Genomic DNA, 13,836 nt, shown 5'->3' with positions numbered 1-13,836 from the left:
TTCCAGCTAAAAGGACCAGGTAATAAATAGGTGATGTGAAAGACCTCAGCCTGAGACCCTGGAGAGCAGCTGCCGGTCAGAGTAGGCAATACTGGCCTTGACTCAAGGCGGCTTCATGCAGAAGGTCCCAGCTTTGGTCTCCAGCGTCTCAAGTTCAAGGAACTAGGCAAGTAGGTGATGTGAAAGACCTCTGCCTGAGACCCTGGAGAGCAGCTGCTGGTCAGAATAGGCAGTACTGGCCTTGATAGGACTGACGGTCTGAGTCAGTATAAGGCAGCTTCATGCAGAAGGTACTAGCCTCAGTCACCAGCATCTTCACTTAAGGGCAGAAGGTAATAAATAAGCGACATTGAAAACCTCGTCCTGAGACCCTGCAGAGCAGCTGCCGGTCCAAGGATGGACCAAGGATGTGACTCCATATAAGGCAGCTTCATGCAGAAGGTCCCAGCTTCAATCCCCAGCATTTCTAGTTAAAAGGACCTGGTAATAAATAGGTGATGGGAAAACCTCAGTCTGAGACCCTGGAGAGAAGCTGTTGGTCAGAGTAGGCAATACTGGCCTTGGTAGGACTGATGGTCTGACTCAATATAAGGCAGCTTCAGAGAAGATCCTAATCTTCTCTAAATTTTGGAGACATCACAGTTGGACAATTAAGGGGCGCGAAATTGAACAAGTGAAACAATTCAGATACTTGGGCCTGAATTTCCAATACAACAGCAATTGAACAACTCACAGGAACTATGCTGTGTCCTCAGCTACACGTAATAACGAGGCCACAATTCGCTTCTTTTATATCTAGTGGCCAATTAGTTCCTGCTGCCTTACGAGTGTTTAAGGATAAATCCATCTCCCAACTCCATATAGGAGTTCCTATTTGGGTAAGTGCCTTTAATCAGGACATTGAGAGGATTCAGTCCACTTTCTTACGCCGTATTCTTGGTGTCCCCAATTGCGTAAGGTATGCAGCACTGTGCCTTGAGACGGGATAGGGGTTTTTGGAGACTAGAGCTTGGATCCAGACTATTAAATTCTGGTTACGTCTGCACTTTCTAACTGAATATCCTGGTTATATTCCTGCACAGCTGGGAGATTCTTACATAAGCCAGTGGTCGAAATTAATTATCAGGAAAATCAAGTCTGTCGGTATTCCATTTGATTCTCTTTTGATGCTTGGGAAAGAGCAAGCATTTAGATTGATATGTCAGCACCTACTAGATATAGAAATGCAGACCCTAACCTCCCTAGGTAATAGACACTGTTCCCCCATGTTTCATGGTATTATTCCGACATGGAGCTGCAGTTTCCTACTTGTCTTATTTGGAGTCACCGGATATTCGCAAGAGTTTTCATGCTTGCTAGACTTAACATTCTTCCTTCAGCTATTCTACAATGAAGATACAAAGGAATCCCTTTTATTGATAGGTATTGTCCATGTAAGACTGGGGATCCTGAACACTTAACCCATGTGCTGTTGTACTCCCAGCTTTACATGAGGCCGAGGAACACCTATATTAAACCCCTACTGCCCAGTAATCAGAGTCTTTCAGATCAGCAGTTGGTGATGTACCTTTTATCTGATAGAAACCCCTCTGTCACCCAACAAGTAGCTAGTTTTCTTCTATCTGCACAAAGGATTCGTGAGCAGTTTGTTCATACTTCCAAGTAATGTCATTTTAATGTAACCTATTTTAACCGTGGTTTCGCAACTCTTATTGTATGCTGATGTAAATGCCTAATAAAGGTAATGATGATGATGATGAGTTTCATGTGTTTGTTTGGCTTGGGGGGTGGGGGGACTGTGGGAAGGTCACCCTTCAGCCTCCAGCATTTCCAGTTAAAAGGACCAGGTAATAAATAGGCGGTGTGAAAGATCTCAGCCTGAGACCTTTTAGCAGTTTCCAGTCAGTGTGGACAATACTGGCCTTGATAGAGCTCATGGTCTGACGCGGTATAAGGCTGCTTCCTGTGTTTGTTTGGCTTTTGGGGAGGGGCTGTGGCTCAGTGGTAGAGCATGCAGAAGGTGTCTGCTTCAGTCCCCAGTATTTCCAGTTAGAAGGACCAGGCAATAAATAGGTGATAGGAAAGAACTCAGCCTGAGACCCTGGAGAGCAGCTGCCAGTCAGAGTAGGCAATACTAGCCTTGGTAGGACTGATGGTCTGACTCCGTAGAAAAGAACAGCAGCACCTTAAAGACTAACAAAATTTCTAACTTCTGTTAGTCTTTAAGGTGCTGCTGGACTCTTGCTCTTTTCTACTGCTACAGAGAGGCTAATATAGCTACCAATCGTGATCAGTCTGACTCAGTATAAGTCACCTTTGTGTGTTCATTTGGCTTTTGGGGACGGGCTGTGGCTCAGTGGTAGAGCCTATCCTTAGTATGCAGAAGGTCCCTACTTTAATCCCCAGCAAGGTAATAAATAGGTGATGTGAAAGACCTCAGCTTGAGACCCTGGAGAGCAGCTGCCAGTCAGAGTTGACAATACTGGCCTTGGTGGACTGATGGCTTGACTCATGCAGAAGGTCCCAGCTTCAGCATCTCCAGTTAAAGACACCAGGTAATAAATAAGTGACATTAAAGACCTCGTCCTGAGACCCCGGAGAGCCAGTCAGAGTAGACAACATTGTCCTTGATGGACCAAGGCTCTGACTCAGTATAAGGCAGGTTTGTGCGTTTGTATCACTTTATGTGGCTTTTGGGGTAGAGCATTTCCTTGGCACGCAGAAGGTCCCTGCTCCAGTCCCTGGCATTTCCAGTTGAAAGCATCAAGTAATAAATAGGTGATGTGAAAGACCTCCACCTGAGACCCTGGAGGGCTGCTTCCAGTCAGACTCGGCAATACTGACTTTGAAGGTCTGACTCAGTGTACAGCAGCTTGATGTGTTTATGTATTCATGTGGCTTTTGGGTTTTCAAGGCAAGAGCCGTTCAGAGGTGGTTTGCCATTGCCTGCCTCTGCATCACAACCCTGGTATTCCTTGGTGGTCTCCCATCCAAATACTTGCCAGGGTCAACCCTGCTTAGCTTAGATCTGACAAGATCATGCTAGCCTGGGCTATCCGAGTCAGGGCAGGGCAGTTGGTTATATGTGTTTAAATGGCTTTTCTAATACAGTGTGCCTGGGAAGGGTCAGTTGGTCAGTGGGGTAAGCGTCTGCTGTGTATACTGAACGTCCCAGGTTCAGTGCTTGACTTCTCCACGTAAAGGGATCTGGAAATAGGTGATATGAAATCCTTCTGCCTGAGACCCTAGTTTGGTACGAAAGAGGCCTACCTGAGACCCGGGAGAGCTGCTGCCAGTCAGAGTAGGCAAGCCTAACCTTGATGGTATAAGGTGCTGTGGCACAGTGGTAGGGCACTTAAATTGCATGCAAAAGGTTCAGTCCTCAGCATGTCCCGTTGAAAGATCTCAGAAGCAGATGTTGGGAGAGATTTTTCTCTGCCTGAGATCCTGAAGAGCTGCTGCCATGCTCAGCTAGATGAGTTGGTGATGCTTGGTGTGAGATATGTTTAGATGAAGTGGAAGAGCTGGTTTTTATACCCTGCTTTTCTCTACCTTTAAGGAGCCTCAAACTGGCTTACAATCACCTTCTTCTCCCCACAACAGACACCTTATGAGGTAGGTGCGGCTGAGGGAGTCCAGAGAGAATTGTGACTAGCCCAAGGTCACCCAGCAGGCTTCGTGTGGAGGAGTGGGGAAACCAAACCCGGTTCTCCAGATTAGAGTCCACCGCTCATGCGGAGAATCAAACCCATTTCTCCAGATTAGTCCACCGCTCTTAACCACTACATCACCCTGGCTCACAGTACAGCATTCAAAGTACAGCATTTATGAGAAGGGAGAGAGCCTGGTTTGCATTTAGAAGGTCCCGGGTTCAGACCTTTGGCATCTCTGGCGAAACAGTTTTGAGCAACAGGTGTTGGGGAACTCTGTTCACTGCATGAGACTCGAGAGCTACTACCAGTCAGAGCTGACAATTCTCAGTAGATGGACTGGTGGAATGTCTTCATAGAAGGTGCTTGTAAGGCTGAAATTGTTTTGTGGTGTTTGCAAGAGGGTACAGTGGCTCAGTGGCAAAGCCCCTTCATGGCACGCAAAAGATCTTGGGTTCAGTCATTGATGTTTCTGCCTCAGACCCTTGAAGAGCTCCCGTCTGGTCAAAGCAGGCCATATAGAATCATATAATAGAATCATAGATTCATAGAGTTAGAAGGGACAACCAGGGTCATCTAGTCCAACCCCTTGCATGGTGCAGGAAATTCACAATTACCTTCTCCCCCCCCCCACACACACACACACCAGGTGACCCCTACTCCATGCCCAGAAGATGGCCAAGATGCCCTCCCTCTCATAATCTGCCTGAGGTCATAGAATCAGCATTGCTGATGGATGACCATCTAGCCTCTGCTTAAAAACCTCCCGGGAAGGAGAGCTCACCACCTCCTGAGGAAGCCTGTTCCACTGAGGAACCGCTCTAAGTGTTAGAAAATTCTTCTTAATGTCTAGACGGAAACTCTTTTGATCTAATTTCAACCCGTTGGTTCTGGTCCGACCTTCTGGGGCAACAGAAAACAACTCAGCACCATCCTCTATATGACATCCCTTCAAGTACTTGAAGATGGTTATCAGGCTTCTGGCCTGGTATGGGGCACCTTCATTTGTGTTAATTACTTTGTAATACAGTTTGTGTTGGGGGGTAAAAAAAAAGACAGGAAAGCACCTGCCTTTTATGCAGAAGATTCTCAGTAGTATGTCCTGTTTGTGATTCAGGGTTGGGGGTAGGTGCCTGGCTGTGATTGGGAAAGGGTCTGGGGTAATAAGGGACCAATGGATGTCTTAACTGAGTAGAAACAGTGCCTGGAACCAGTTTTGTGTGGTTTCGTGGTTGATATGGCCATTGGCCAAGCATTACAATTGTGTTCAGTTCTGAGCTGGGTTGCTAGCAGTTAGTTGGTTTTTTTGTGAATTTCTGAGACAAGGTTTCTTCTCCCTTAACCTTAACCTCCCTTTAGCTTGGGATAGCTCTAATTAGTCAAATTAGAATAGGGTCAGATTGACTTTTTTTTTTTAGATTGGACAGGAGCATGTTAGGTTTTTCAACAGTCAAGGTGGCTTGAAAGAGGGCCTGGTGGGAGCCTATATATCATTTTGGCCTCTTGAAAGCACGCTTGCGGGAGGGAAGGAAGGAAGTATAGTATAGCCCGATCTCGGAAGCTAAGCAGGATCAGCCCTGGTTAATATTTGGATGGGAGACCACCAAGGAATGCCAGGCTCGTGCTTTGCAGAGGAAGGCAATGGCGAACCAGCTCTGTACGTCTCTTGCCTTGAAAACCCCATAAGGGGTCACCATGAGTCAGCTGCGATTTGACGGCACTTTACACACACACACACACACACACACACACACACACATATGCAAGCTTGCGGGAGTCTTGTATTTTTCAAAAATCCGCTTTGGACCAAGAGGAATGTGGGTCAACAGATTTCTGTCTTCATGGTGTCCATGAATCCCAAACCACTTCCAGCTCCCTAAAATGGTATGCTGTTTTCAGCCACTAGCTGCCTTTAATTCAGGGGCAGCTATGGGCCTGTGTGAACCCGCTAGCGATAGGTGCTACCAATTTCAGTCTCTGCTTCCGTCACTGTCGTGGCTTGTGGGCTCAGTCAATAAAACACCCTTTGCTTTCTCCTGCAGGTGAGGAGGGCTTAATCCTGTTAGAAGCTGGAAAACACGAGTTCCCTTTCAGCTTTCAACTCCCCCAGCAGTAAGTGAAGTCCATACAGTTTGGGATGCTGATTTTAATTACAGGTGTTTTATTATATACTTTACAGGCCACTTTCTACCTGTGACTCAAGGTAGATTACAAAATCTAGAACTAATGCAATGGAAACAGCATAAGCTATGTAATAAACGAGCTAATAAGACTGCAGAAGTTGAAGAAGAGTCGGTTTTTATATGCCGACATTCTCTACCACTTAAAGCAGAATCAAACTGGCTTACAATCACCTTCCCCTCCCCACAACAGACACCCAGTGAGGTAGGTGGGGCTGAGAGAGCTCTTAAGAGAACTGTGACTGGACCAAGGTCACCCAGCTGACTTCATGTGGAGGAGTGGGGAATCAAACCCGGTTCTCCAGATCAGAGGCCACTGCTCTTAACCACTACACCACGCTGGAAAACAGTGCAGTCAAAACAAGATAATGAACGCCACAAACAACAGCCCTTTTCCTTCAGCGGAAGTGTTCTTAACAATTCCATTACAATGCAACAAAATTTCCTTTTATTTAAAAACAAAATGGTTTAAAACAGGGGTGGGGAACCTCAGGCCCGGGGGCCGTATGCGGCCCCCGAGGACATTTTTGTGGCCCTCGGGAGCTCCGGGAACCCTGAGGCGGGGCACAGGGCTGCCCTCCCCTAAGGTGTTCCTGGGGCCACGGCTTACAGCGCCCTTGTAGCGCCCTTTGGACCTCCTCTCACCGACTGTTGGTTGTTGGTCGGCGAGAGGGGAGCGGGAGGGACGCTTCCCCCAAGGCTGCCCCCTACAGCTGCGGCATGCAAGAACGCTGCGGCACATTGTAAGCCCCTCTCGCTGCCTGTCGACTGTTGAGCAGCGGGGGGGGGGGAAGAGGCCGGTGGCTCCCGGTGGCAGAGCATGCATGCGGGAGCCGATTGGGCTTTTTTTTTTTTAATGGACTCTGGGGGGGAGGGCATGGAGACTGGGGCCCGGTTGCTTGGGGCTCCGTGTGCCGCCGGGTGTGTGTGTGGGCGGGGGAGGCTGGGGCCCGGTCGCGCAGGCCGGCATGCGCGGGTGTGTGTGGGGGGAGGCTTTTCTCTCTTTTCTTCCTCTTTTTCTGTCACTTTCTCCTTTCTCTCCCTCTTTTTCTGTCTCTTTCTTTGTCTCCCTCCGTCCTTTTTTTCTTTCCCTCTGTCCTTTTCTTTCTTTCTCCCCCTCTCTCCATTTCTTTCTCCCTTTCTCTCTCTTCCTCCCTCCCTTTTCCTCTTTCTCTGTTTTCCTTCCTCCCTTGCCAATCGACTGTGGGCTGCGCCCCCCTGGTGCCTTGTTTTCTGGGGCTCACCGCTGGCTGCCCTCCCACCTGGGAGGGGGGAGCGGGGGCACCCTGCAGGCCTTCTCTGTGTGGCCTCTCCTGGGGTTGCCATCCTCCAGGTGGTGGCTGGAGACCTAGCAACCCTAGCCTCTCCCCCCCCCACCGGGAGACTACACCTGGTATGGCCCCCGAAAGATGTTATAAATGTGCGAATGGCCCTTGGCAGAAAAAAGGTTCCCCACCCCTGGTTTAAAAGAATGTTATGGGAAATGCTCTTTAAAAACAATGAACAGATACAACCAGAATGGATTACATTTAGTTCCCCAAAATCCAAATTCTGACTCCTGTCTTGTCGCTATTGTTTTGCTTTGTATTCATAGTTTGAAGAAGTATTTTATTTGCCCATAGAGAAGGATTTGAGCTTTGGGAGCCCACTGTCCTGGCTCTTGCTGACCGTGAGAAGCAGGGTTCCTATGGAACACAGCAGCACCATGGTGGGAAACCTAGTGGGAACAGTGTCTTCTGTCTGGCTGTTGTGGTCTTCTCTTCCCCACCAGCTGTGAGTTGTTCTAACTGGTAGAAGAGGAGGAGAAGGAGAAGAAGAGTTAGTTTTTATATGCTGACTTCCTCTATGACTTAAGGAAGAATCAAACTGGCTTACAACCACCTTTCCTTCCCCTCACCACAACAGACACCCTGTGAGGTAGGTGGGGCTGAGAGCGCTCTTAATAGAACTGTAACTTCCCAAGGTCACCCAGCTGGCTTCCTGCGGAGGAGTGGAGAAACAAATCCAGTTCACCAGATTAGCCTCCACCTCTCATGTGGAGGAGTGGGGAATCAAACCCGGTTTTCCAGATCAGAATCCACCGCCCCAAACCACCGCTCTTAACCGCTACACCATGCTGGATGGGTGAAGGATGGTTTTTTTTGGGGGGGGGCTGTTTTTGCACAGAGGGCTTGATAGAAGGAACATATGGCCTTCTGTGTAACAGGTATAACGAAGAAAGACAGGTATGGAGAAGGAAGGCAGCAGCACTCCCTGAGCAGTGGAATCTTCTGCCCTACCCTTGTACCAGCGTGGTGTAGTGGTTAAGAGTGGTGGTTTGGAACAGTGAACTCTGATCTGGAGAACCGGGTTTTATTCCCCACTCCTCCACATGAGCGGCGGAGGCTAATCTGGTGAACTAGATTTCTTTCCCCACTCTTACACATGAAGCCAGCTGGGTGACGTTGGGCTAGTCACACTCTCTCAGCCTCACCTACCTCACAGGGCATCTGTTGTGGGGAGGGGAAGGTGATTGTAAGCCAGTTTGATTCTTAAGTCATAGAGGAAGTCGGCATATAAAAACCAACTCTTCTTCTTCTTCTCCACCATCACAAGGGCAGCCATTTTAATAACACCTGATCCACGCAGAAAGCCAAACAGTGCTCCTCATAAACCACAGATGCGGAATGCACATGGAATGTCACAAGCCCCGTCCGGCATGACCTCACCACCTGACAAATGTGCCTGGCTAGTTATTATTTCCCTCAGGGTAGCAAGATGGCGTGGTAAACAGCTGTGTGTCTTGAGAAATGTGCCAACCTTGTAAACGGGAATCTCCTTTGCCTTGTGCGCAGGCCCCTGGCGACCTCTTTCATGGGAAAGTATGGCAGCATTCAGTACTGCGTGACGGCCACCCTGGAAAGGCCGGTGGCCCCCAATCAGACTGTACAGAGAGAGTTCCAGGTTATCAACCACATTGATGTCAATTCGCCAGCTTTACTGGTAAGGGCAGCTCCTGTTGTGCTTCGTCTGTCCTCTCCCAGCCATGACCCTGTCTGATAGTCTGGTCTGTCACTTTTCTGACTTCTTCATGCTTCCTTCTAAGTGTTTGGAGGGGCCGTGGCTCAGTAGTAGAGCCTCTGCTTGGCACGCAGAAGATCCCAGGTTCAGTCCCTGGCATCGCCAGTTAAAGGGACTAGGCAAGTAGGTGATATGAAAGATCTCTGCCTGAGACCCTGGAGAACCGTGGAGAGGGGCTGTGGCTCAGTGGGAAAGCATCTGCTTGGCACGCAGAAGATCCCAGGTTCAGTCCCCGGCATCTCCAGTTAAAGGGAGTAGGCAGGTAGGTGATATGAAAGACCCTTTTCTGCCTGAGACTCTGGAGAGCTGCTGCCGGTTTGAGTAGATGATACTGACTTCGATGGACCAAGTATCTGATTCAGTATAAGGCAGCTTCATGTGTTCTCTATAAATAGCCTTAGGTTGCTGAATTGCATCTGCTGACTTTATTGTTTAATACTGTTGATATGCATCCCCGGCTAGCACAGCTGTTCTTGCTAAAAGGTTGGAGCAGGATTGTCCTGATAGGCAATCATGGAAACTGGAAAGAACGTACTTTGACCAGGCTAGCTACAGTCATAGGGCACAACAGCCCCCTCCCCCCTTTATAATAGTGAGCTATTAAAAAATAACTAAAGAGAACTATTACTCATTCCCAGCTTGTGATTTAAGCTCTGGCAACTGTTATGTGTCTTTTCATTTTTGCATGCCATTTTCCAGTATTAAATGCATGTACGTATGAATGCTGGGGGTAAAGTGTAGATGACTGGTGAAGGCAATGGCAAACCACCCCGTAAAATCATAGTCTGCCTAGTAAACGTCGGGATGTGACGTCACCCCATGGGTCAGTAATGACCTGGTGCTAGCACCTTCACCGTTTTACATATGGATGGACCTGCCTCGGATCCCTTTCAAATGTTACTTTCTTACAGTGGGCTTGCTTACCTTGAAACGTAGGACTTCTAATCATTGGGAATACTGTGCTGTGGAGAAGATCAGGCTAGGCACTGCAGAGAAAGTATGGTGAAAGTTAATCACATCAGATCTCGAAAGCTAAGAAGGGTTGGACGTAGGTGTCACTCATTTGTTACAAGGACCAGATATAACAAATGTCATTTGGCTGGGCCGGGCCTTGTCATCCCAGATCGGGCGCGGGGGTGTGGCTGCCTTGGCTGGTGATCCCAGAATGGGCTTGCCACCCCAGATTGGGACTGGGGGGCCTTGGCTGGCTCGCGGGCCAAATAAGAGCTCTCAAGGAGCCGGATCCAGCCCGTGGGCCATAAGGACCACTTGATGGCCCTTTCCACCACCAACAAACTAGATTCTTCCTTGCATTCTCGTTATGGTGCCTGAGGATGAATACTTAAATCTAATGGTGTGGTATTATTGTATTTCATAATCTTGGTGAAGCAAGGATGTATTCTTAGCATTCAGTGATGTTTTCCCTAGTAGCAGTTGTCTCTTTTCTTTCTAAACATCAGAAGTAAAGCTTAAATTGCTTGTTGGCCAGTATTAAAGATACCATTCTTGCTTGCATACAGGTCTGTGTGAATGATTCTAACCTTGTCAGATCTTCAGCAGAATTTGATATTTAAGTCTTTTCTGCACCTGAGCCTTGCAGACAAGCTTCTAGCCTCCAGAAAAATGTATAAACCTTCTTACCAATATAAACAAGGACTTTAAAAGCTTTTTGGGGATGGGGTGGGAGGAATCTCTAATGCATACTTGCTGTTTCTCATATTAAGTGCCAGTTTTGGCAAACATAGTTACATCAAACCTGTACAGGGTTGGAAGGGAACATGTTTCTTCTCTTCCTTTACCCCATTCCATTAAATCCAACTCAGAATTTGCTAAAACCAAGCCCAGAACTTGTTTTGGTCAGTTGAAGAACATGTGGAATAATAGATTATCTCTTGAGTCTTAGTAAAATGCTTTACTTTTACTCAGCCTTTAAGTAAGCCCCTTATAAAAGCAGTTTCCATGCTGTTTTAGTGTGGCTGCCTCTTCTTTAGCAACAGCCGGCAACCATATAGGGTTCGCGTACACATGTCTTGTATCACTGCCTCTGGACAAGGGAAACGTAAAGAAGAAGAAGAGTTGGTTTTTATATGCCGACTTTCTCTACCACTTAAGGAAGAATCAAAGTGGCTTACAATCACCTTCCTTTTCCCTCCCCACACCCTGTGAGGTAAAGTGGGGCTGAGAGAGTGTGACTAGCCCACTGTCACCCAGCTGGCTTCATGTGGCGGAGCGGGGAAACCAACCCAGTTCTCCAGATTAGCGTCCGCCGCTCACGTGGAGGAGTGGGGAGTCAAACCTGGTTCTCCAGATCAGACTCCACCACTCCAAACCACCACTCTTAACCACTACACCTTCTGAATCCCAAAGCCCCACTCTGAAAGCAGGCAGTCAACGAATTGTATCTTAATTTAGCAGATCTTGATTTGCACCAAAATGGCACACAGTGGCGCATTTGCAAGAGGTAGCAGGAGGCTTCTAGCGTGACATAGCAGCTGACTAACGTTCAGTCAGCAGAGAACTGAGGTGTGCAGTAGGATTCTCTTCTTTCTATTCATGCTGGACAATGTTTTGCAAATCAGAGAGAGACTCTTAAGTTGCCACTTGGGATCATTTCTAATGACCAGGGGTGAGCAGGTAGTGTGTGAGTGATAAGCCCACAGTAATGTCAGGTAATAGGCATGAACACTCAAACATGAATTTGAGTTCGTCATCACTCTTCAGTGTATGACTGAATCCAAATTAACAAATCCACAGCAACGCCACAGGAAACCCAAGTAATGTCTCAAACGGAAGATAAAGAGGGCCATGTTTTCAAACCAGGTTCTGTCTGGACTGGAGTCCAGAAAGCTTCCATAGATGTGACCAATGACTTGGACAGGGCCATTGAATTTGGTTTGGGACAGCTGACCACTACCCTCCCGAATCCTGTCTTGCCAATTAATTCTAAAACTCTTGTTTGAAATGTGGCTTCCAAGTGGCCTGTTAAAGAAGCCCAAGTTCAGAGTTCCCTTGAGCATGTGAAACTAGTTTTTGGATCTTGACCCTGCTCTCTTAATCACTATTGAAACGCTTGCTTGTTTTTATGGGTGGCTTAGTGGGAACGTGGGCTGATTCTCGTATAGCTACTGTATCCAGTAGAATAACTCTGCATTTTACTCAAAATGTTCACTATGTGGAAAATGGCAAACCACCAGGAAGAGCAATGTTTTTTAGAAAAAGTTAGAGAAAACCTGAAGTTCCTCTTTCGGCAAGAGATCTCAAATAGGCTGGACAAATATATAGGGATGAAAGAGCTCAGGAGAGGCTTAAAATGGGGGAAGGGCTTAAATTATCTGGCCAGGAACTTTTTGGTTCGGTTAAATTTCTCCAAACTTGGTTTGATGGTTGTTGAAGAGTAACTTGAGTTACACAATCCTTTTTGTAATTTTCAGTTTCACACTCGACATGGTGTTTCCTGATCCAGTACAGGAGAAAGCACCCAGAAAGCAATTCATTAGGTCCTTTCTCTGGCTTGTCGCAAGAAACAATGCTGTGCCTTTTTGTAAGATACCTTCTCAGATCACTTGACAGAGCTCTAAAATAGTGGAAACAAAATGTGAGATTTTGCCTCTCCGTGGATGCCCTAGGCCTGGTAGCTGTCATATTTTCAATAGTAATTTAAATATTAGTTGACTTTATTCTCCAAAGTGTGGTTAATTTAGCCCTTAAAATATTGCTGTGGAAAACCTGGTTGCTCAGGCATACCTTACCTGCTTGGCGAGTAATTTCTTTGCGAAATTCCAAAATTTGTGAATTCCAAAATTTCCCGCAGGCTCCGAAGGATTGGGGACCCTTGCCTAAGTGGTGCTCCAGCGAATGCTTAGGCTAACAGCAAGCACATAGAGTGCAGATAATTGGCAGTGCCTTCTTTCTTTGTGCGTATGGACTGTATCGTAATAATTGCCGTGAACATCTTGATAAGTTTCACTAGTCGACTTGGGATGTCACGTCACTGCAGCAGGGAAAAATGAGGAAGTGACTCACATTGGGCAATAATCTGTACAGTGTTGGGCGTCTGAACTTACAGTGACTCTCTGAAAAAGAGATTGTGGTGGATAATGCAACTAAAACACCACTTCTGTGCAGCAGTCCTGGGGAGGAATCCAGTGTTAAACTAGAGATTAGAGGGAAAGGATAAAAATTAACCTGCCAGTAGCAATAATGCCTTTGTATGGCTTTATTTTGAGGTTGCATCTAGAATACCTTGTGGGGCTCCAATCACTTGGTCTCAAAAAGGCTGTTGTAGAACTGAGGAAAAAACAGTTCAGAAAAAAGGCAGCTACATGAAGCTGTCTTATACTGAATCAGACCCTTGGTCCATCAAAGTCAGTATTGCCTGCTCAGACCGGCAGCGGCTCTCCAGGGTCTCAGGCAGTGGTCTTTCTCATCACTTACTTGCCTAGTCCCTTTATTTGGAGATGTAAGGGGTTGAACCTGGGACCTTCTGTATGCCAAGCAGAGGCTCTGCCACTGAGCCACAGCCCCTCGCCGGGGGCAAAGCTAAAATTGTCAAAGGCTTGAGTATCTTGAGGATGATGTTAATCTTTAAAGCATGCCACTGGACTTTTGTTTTATTTTGCTACAAGAGTCAAACACAGCTACCTCTCTGCAATTATCACATATCCAGTCCTTTCTGCTCTTAGACAACTAAGGAGGAACAGGACAGACGTATAAAATTATGCATGTCTTGAGGAAGTGGAGAGATGGAACTTCTTCCTCTCCCAAAATAATAGGCTGCATGAGAATGATGGACAGTAGATTCAGGACATACAAATTGAAATTCTTCTTCACATAACATGTAATTAACTTATGTAATTCACTGGCGTAGGATGTACTCATGACGTGAAAAGTGAATTAATGCAGCACATTTATTAAGGGGAAGTCCATGGCTAAACGGGGCCTTCATA

The 13,836-nt window shown here is 47.0% G+C and overlaps 1 protein-coding gene across 1 annotated transcript in view; it reads left to right on the top strand.

The window, feature by feature from the left end:
* Positions 1-13,836, top strand: part of ARRDC4 (arrestin domain containing 4) — a 71,177-nt gene that overhangs the window by 51,640 nt on the left and 5,701 nt on the right. Inside the window, exons 3-4 of the mRNA XM_056866105.1 lie at positions 5,693-5,762; positions 8,665-8,812. Coding sequence (XP_056722083.1) covers positions 5,693-5,762; positions 8,665-8,812 — 218 coding nt within the window. The remainder of the gene's footprint in view (positions 1-5,692; positions 5,763-8,664; positions 8,813-13,836) is intronic.

The sequence above is a fragment of the Euleptes europaea genome, chromosome 20 (assembly GCF_029931775.1).
Source record: "Euleptes europaea isolate rEulEur1 chromosome 20, rEulEur1.hap1, whole genome shotgun sequence".
Classification (NCBI taxonomy): Eukaryota; Metazoa; Chordata; class Lepidosauria; order Squamata; family Sphaerodactylidae; genus Euleptes; species Euleptes europaea.
The sequence above is the reverse complement of the archived record's forward strand: the minus strand, read 5'-3'. Positions and strand labels throughout refer to the sequence as shown.